This window comes from Colobus angolensis, unplaced genomic scaffold, assembly GCF_000951035.1.
Source record: "Colobus angolensis palliatus isolate OR3802 unplaced genomic scaffold, Cang.pa_1.0 Scaffold162, whole genome shotgun sequence".
Lineage (NCBI taxonomy): Eukaryota > Metazoa > Chordata > Mammalia > Primates > Cercopithecidae > Colobus > Colobus angolensis.
Window position 1 is genome coordinate 1888717 of NW_012114733.1, and position 7553 is coordinate 1896269.

The following is a 7553-nucleotide window of genomic DNA, read 5'->3' on the forward strand; positions in this document are numbered from 1 at the left end:
CTTTATTTCTAACTTGCAAAATTCTCCACAACGGAGACTGAAGAAAGCCTGGCTAGGATTTCAGCTTGGGAAGGTAAAACTTCAGATTGAGTGCTGGGAAGGCAAGGGTATCCCACAGAAGATTATTTGGGTGGACAGAGCTAAGTAGACATAACTGTGAGTCAAGCTCAGGAAAACCAAACACTAACAACATCAGACCCAAAAGAAGGAATTGAGTCCATTAAGAACAAAGGAGCTTATTTCAAATTGTTTTGAATAATTAATATTTGGGTAACCTCAGCTTAGCTTTATAGTAAAAAAGATGCATGGTTGGGGTGGACTGACCAAAAATACAGGGTTGAAGTGAAAGTCAACTTTTACATGCCTCAAGGTCTACATTGCTCTTTCTCCATTTTGACCATTTCACTCTTTCTTAAGAGGACAGCAGCAACAGAAGCCTGAGAACAGAGAGACGAAGCAACTGTGTCTGTCACCAGCAATTAGGGTCTTACTCATTCATGATACCTTTGCCTTATTAATATGGATAATTGAAATTTGATTTTCCTCAGCCAGTTTTGTGTGTTTCTTGAAATATAAAAGATCTTAGTATATCTCACCAACTTTCAGTTGTTATTCTTCTTTACTGAGTTTACTGCTCTCAGCATTCTGACAGGCTCCAAAAATAATGACCTCTGTTGTGTTTTGTTAAGCGTTCAGTCAGACAGATAGATACAGATGGATGAGTGCTGTGTTGCACAAAGACAAGTCAGCATTATTTAATCAATGTTTGTTTGATCCGTGTAAAACGAGTATAAATGTAAGCTGCATCCCATCTGTTTTATCACCCATGTGAAGCCAACCTCATTTTTAAAACTTGATTTCTTATGTAATTGCCCCAGAATGACACAGGATGATAAGTTGGGAAGAAATATCATTTGGGCTGGTGAGATAAAGGATAGTGATGTGTAGGTGTGTTTCTTAAGTTGGGCTTCTTCCTTTTGCAGTGGTATTCTGGATAGTTAAGTAGCATCATGGCTTAGTCATTACCGGCTGTTAATTGTCAGTTGAGCTTTGGAATCACACAGACCGGGTTTGAGGGTAACTGTATGAATCTAACTGTGTGAGCTTAGCCAAATTACTTAAGTACCAGGTAGCATAGAGCCTGTCACGAAGAAGACCCTCAGTAAGAATGATTAAATTAATCTTTTTTTACTTCAATTTTATCACCTGCCAAATGGAAAAAACAATACCTACCTTACAACAGTTGTGAAAATCAAGCATAATTCTTCATGTAAAGCATGATGACCTAGCACGTATTATTATAATTATCCTGTTATTTGTTGATCTTCAGCTCATGGGCCGCACTTTAAACCTAAGCATATTCTCTAACATATGTGGCACACAACGCATGTTTCTATTACTCATTTTTAAAGTCTTCAATGTAGGTATCAAATAAGTTCTTCAGAAGGCTGAAAACATGTCAAGAGTGGAAATGGACATGAGTTAACAGTGTCTTTCAGTTAACAGATGCAATTTCGTTGCTATAAGTAAATGCATGCCATCTTATACATCTGTGGGTGATCTTAGTCTAAGTAAAACAAGGATATCAGAGGGAGTAATATCTTCTACCAAAAGCACTGCACATAAATCAGTGAGCTTAGTAACTTCTTGGGATGTTTAAATGATGTGTAAGAAGCTTATGTATCCAATAATGTTCATCACTATAAAGTGGAATAGCAGTGGTAGTTGTAATTCCATGATCACATACTTAATCACTAAGCCATATGATAATGAGTGTTAAGTATTATAATTTTGGTATACTGTACAATAAAGTTTCCATAATTTGTTCTCTAACTCCCATGTTATATATAGGAATTACTCTGTGATTTCTCTTTATGAACTTTCTCAAAAACATTTATTCATCAGTTCTATTCATTTGCCTAAATAGCATCTGTAGAAACATTTACTGAGCCAGGTGTAGTGTCAATGCAAAGATGACTAAAGCTGCATAGGTAGGAATTTAGAATTTGGGCTGTAGGTCACACAGAGCCAGTGGAAGTTATTAAATAGGGAGCCAACCTGTCCAGAGCTATGCTTTAGAAAGACAACTTTGGCAGCAGTATGAAGAGTGGATTGGAATAAGAGATTAGAGAAGGGATTTCAATCAGACAACAGATACCAATGTTCTGGATGTAGGAAGTAGCAATGAGATTGCAAATTTGAGAGATTTCTAAGGCAGGCCTTCACCACCGAGTGGAGCTGCTCTGTGTGGACATGGTTCAAGGTTGACTTGAAGGCTTCCACCAGGGCATCTGAATGCTTCAGTATCTTCAGCTCATAGCATGCTTGGAGAGAATTAATTTCTGCAAGGGAGATGAAAAATTTCCCTGGAAGAGCAAACTAGAAAGTCCCTTAATTACATTAGTTTTCAGGCTCTAAGGTATGGATAATTATTAATATTTTCCTGAATGCTGCTCAGTGATTGACTATTTTATGTATAGATTAACACAGGCTAAGAAAGGAAAACAGTTTAATAATCCTTAGTAAATTAGAGGCTGAAATCTATACCGCTGAGAATTTTAGAATGCTTGGAGGCTGTTCAAGACTACTAACAGACTTGACTCTTTACACTTGTGGTTTTAATGTTGTGCTGAATTGCTGAATTCTGTGCCTTTTGACAGAAAGTTTGCACATCTTTAATATTTTGATAGCTGTTGGGGATATGTTTTACTCCCAAATTCTAGATATACACATAAAGGCATGAAAAATATCCAGCATCAAAAATAACTGCTAAAAATTCTGTTAACATAATATAGTATCTTTTTTTTAAAAAAAAATTACCTGGGTATAACCTGTTTTATCGTTCTTGAAAACCTGATTTTTATCATTTAAAATCATGTTTGTGTAATTAATGAACTTGTGTTTCCATATACCAATTAAATTATAAATCTTAAATATTATCAGCATCCTAAGATGAAAGAAAAACTATTTTGATTTCTGTAACATTTCAGGAAATAAATTCTCCTAGAGTTTTATGATCAAACCTGAATTTGGTCTTGAAATGATGATTCTACTTAAATATTTTTAAATTACATACTTTATATCTGTTTGATATTTATTTTAGATTGTTGAATAATTTTGGTTGAAATGCACCATCAAAGAAAGGGATAAAATCAGAAAAAAAAAAAACTAATATTAAAATCAGGAATGAAAAGCAGCAAGCTATAAACATAATAACACATAATAATACATAGAAAAGATATAATGATGAATAGAAAAACAATTTATCTGCAGTGGGTTATATGTTATTAATCTAAGATGAGTATTAACTTTAACTGACCTCCCTTCTTTACTGTTCGTGCTAGCTATTTGAATTGTACAATTTGCCTTGGTCGTAGTGTGTTACAGAGAAACAGATAAAATGTTAAGTTGCCATTAAGTTGTAAACATTAGGTAAAGAATGAACAGTAAAGCGTGTGTCCATTGAAGCCAGTGAAAGACCAGTCAACTTAAAGACTCAGCTTAGGTCCAGATAGGAAAGAATAGGGAAGAATAATCAATATAAAATAAGGTTTACAGAACCGGAAGGAATATTGAACCAAGATAACTGGTAAACTACAGCAGCAGAGAGGGAAATGGAAAAGTGAAAAATAAGAACCTGCCTTTCCAATATTAACAGAACATCTATATTGATTTCGTTTTTCATTTGAATCAATGTTGGTGACTATCACTGTTTCTGCAATGATTAATCATTTTTTTGTTATGCTGGTTATATTAGTGTTCAGCTTCACAGTTAGGATCATCTTGATGAAGTATGGCTTTAGAATTTTCCTGTTAAATCATGTTTATTACTAGTGATAAATGCCTATAATCTGGTGGTTTTCAGTATTGATTTTGTGTATATGTGTTGTTTTTCTTTTAAAGTCAATTGACCCTGGCCAGCAGTTCACATGGGAACATTCAAACTTGGAAGTAAACAAACCAAAGAATAGATATGCGAATGTAATCGCATATGATCATTCCCGGGTTCTCCTATCAGCTATAGAAGGTAAGGAAATGCAGACATGACTGATACCTTTATTTTCATGGATTTGAGTATGTGCATGAGAATATTGTTTTAGTGAGGTTGTCAACCATCTATGCAAGTAATTAAGATGGCTGTGCCTGGTGGCTCTTGCCTGTAATCCCAGCACTTTGGGAGGCCGAGGCGGGTGGATCGCCTGAGGTCAGGAGTTCGAGACCAGCCTGGCCAACATGGTGAAACCCCGTCTCTACTAAAAATACATAAACTAACCAGGCATAGTGATGGGTGCCTGTCATCCCAGCTACTCAGGACGCTGAGGCAGAAGAATTGCTTGAACCCAGGAGGCGGGGGTTGCAGTGAGCCGAGGTCATGTCAGTTTACTCCAGCCCCAGCCTGGGCAACAGAGCGAGACTGTCTCAAAAAAAAAAAAGGAAAAAAGAAAGTAATTAAGATTCAAACACAGCTTTTTCCCACTTTTTCTTTCTCACACAAATAAATTATACACAGGCACACAATATCCCTGATACCATATGACAGAAGTGCATCTCTCATTACCTTCTTGCCCTTACATTAAAGATTTGATAATGTAGTTGATGTTTTATATGGGAAGCAAATTGAGGTTGCCCATTTTACTGATGGTTTTTGGTTGTTACGCATGAACAGGTGATTGTCAGAGAGGCCCATAAAGTAAATGGGTTATTTTAAAAGGGCAGAGGGAATTGTTGGTTTGTAAATAAATCTGGATATCCGTTGGGGACTGTCTACAAGTTCAGAGTTGATAATGTGGTGATTAATAAAAATTAAGTACGTTGGAAATGTCTAATTTCTGTAATTTGTGGACTGCTTGGTAATCTGTCTCTTAGAATTTCAGTAAGGAGTACTTTCCAGAGGGAACGATTGTTCCTAAAAGATGAGGGTTACTCCTCAAATCTATCCAGCTTCATTAAGGATTCATGAAGGATCATTTTTCCAATGATAAATCCCTTTTGTGTGGCATATTAAAACAACTAGAAGTTCATCTTCAACACACAGTATTTTCATTAGTTATTGTGGCTACGGTAGCACATTGGATTGGAAAGTCCTTAGAAAATAGTTTAGGAGGCCACTTAAATCTTTCCCTCTAACAGTCAACCTGGATCACCCTTGGCACATGCCATGTTCACCCTCATTAGTGCCCAGAAGAGTTTTATGGCCTCTTCATACTTGAAGGTTCACTGTTTACTTTCTTGAAGATATTATAGAAAACAAATAAATTATACTAGCTTCAGATCCAGTTATTTTAAGGACTTTACAGTTAAAAGATGTTCATCTGTAGTTGTTCAAGTACCTTTCCCTTTTTTCTGCTTCCAAAATCTCTGATGACCACCACTTTATTTTATAACTCTGACCACATCTCCTACCTGCTTCCTCTATGTCCAAAATTTATATGAAAGTGAAACTGCTTGAAAGCTTTCTCAGTAAGCACCACATGCTATTCATACATTTGTTTCCAGTTTTTTGGGAAGAAAAACTATCTTTCAGCATTTGAACAATCCTATACCTGTGGCCCTCCTTACCTCAACATGGCATTGTTTTGCATAGATATATTTTGTAGAATTTTCATAATAAATTTACTTTGGATGGTGGAAAATACTATAATCCCTTTTTTAGGCACCCAAAAATACTAGGTGTTCAAGAGTTAGCTTTTTTCCACACTGAAAACAGTGATTTAAATTTATTAAGATTTTACCAATACTAGATCAGGCATAGTAATGTCAACTGGGTAATTGCTTCTTTTCAAATTCTGTTTAAAACCTGTAATTAATATATATGGATGATGACCTTACATTTATCTCTATGTTTTCCATTTTAAAATGTGAAAAACTATGGAGTTTTTGTGGGGGGGTCTCAAGTCTCTTAAATCATCTCCATAATAAATGAAAAACTAAACCAAGTCACAAATAGCAGAGAGAAATCCTTTTTCCATTAGCAAAAGCAAGGTAAATTATTGAAATAAAATAAAGGAATGTAAGTTGAGAATCTATTTGGCATGATCTTGCCTGGAGAACTTGCCAGTCTGCCTTTGCTGTATTGTAGCATTGTTTCCACTAAGAATTAGGTCATTCACTAACTACCACCTCCCTGTACTTTTACTCACTTTGTCATTCTTTTTCTTAACCTGTTATTTTCCACATCTTAACAGTAAAGTTTGTTGAGGGATAAAAAATATACCTCCTTGTATCTTTATTCTGATGGTTGGAAACGAAGCACATTTCATTCCTATGCTGGTTTTATATTATAAAAGCAAAAGCACTTGAGTCACACAAAAACCTGCCTTTTTATAGCGCTGTGTTCACAAATACATCCTAAATCTAGAGCTGACCTAAAAACCAAACGTCTTTCAATGTTAAGTGTTATGCAAAAGGTTAGAAGCATTTAATTGAAGTTTATGAGCTATAGAGAGCTTTCATCTAAATTACAACCGTGAACGGCATTTTATCTTCAACTAAGTGCTAACGAGCAGGTATTCATGAGGGCAGTCAATCATCCTGTATCTTAAACACAGAAGAGAAAATACTGGCAACTGGAACGACAGAACCACTAATTGAGGCTTCTCCCCTAAAGACAGCTTTGATAATACAGGGCCAGCTTTTAGTATATTGAAATATTAAGTGATTTCATGTACAATTTATAAAACTTAATGTGCTTGTTTTCCGTTCTAACCAATGTTACTAACTTAAGTGACTTTGGTTGAGAGTTTTAATTTGGGTGTTTTTGTTCTATTCTCAGTGGTGCTAGTTACTCCTTACGTTATTTTGCAAAGTGATCTGACAGACGTTAGAACAACAAAAACTGGAAGTGGCCACAGTGATTGATGTTGTCTTTATATTTGTTTAATAGAGCAAGTGTATACCCTACTTCCACTGAGAGAGTAACGGGGTAAAATGAAAAGAATCAGAAATTGTGCGTGGGCACTAATGTGCTTACTGAACTTTTTGAAAATAGTGGCTCTTGGTGACATCTTTCCAAATCACAGTCATTTTATTTAGGCTAGGAAAAATGCAGAATAAATACAAAAGAGTCCTAATTACAAAATGGTTTCAATTGTTTAATTATAGGGTAAGCAGTATGGAAACAGAATTGAATTTTTCACAAATCCAATTACCATTGGCATCCCCTCTATGTTTAAGCAGTTCTTAAGAGAAAATAGTAATTCCTGAAGAAGAGGGCAATAGGATTTATTTTAATGAGTTAAGATAAATATTTTCTACAAAAAACTAGCTAGTATGATGGTGTGTGCCTATGGTCCCAGCTGCTCAGGAGGCTGAGGTGGGATGGTTGCTTGAGCCTGGGAGGTGGAAGCTGCAGTGAGCTGAGATCGTCCCACTGCACTCCAGCTTGGGTGACAGAACCAGACCCCATCTGGGGGAAGAAAAAAAGTAAATTATTTTCAAATAAAGACCAAATGGAAGCTAATACTTGGATATGCATAAGCAGAATGTATAATATATGCTTAAACTTGTAGAATCGAAAGTTGTTCGCAGAGTGAACTCTATATATATATATATAT

General features: G+C 35.6%; 1 protein-coding gene across 1 annotated transcript in view; it reads left to right on the plus strand.

Moving 5' to 3' along the window:
• Positions 1 to 7553, plus strand: part of PTPRD (protein tyrosine phosphatase, receptor type, D) — a 1303505-nt gene that overhangs the window by 1206935 nt on the left and 89017 nt on the right. Inside the window, exon 30 of the mRNA XM_011937289.1 lies at positions 3904 to 4027. Within this exon, the coding sequence (XP_011792679.1) occupies positions 3904 to 4027 (124 nt within the window). The remainder of the gene's footprint in view (positions 1 to 3903; positions 4028 to 7553) is intronic.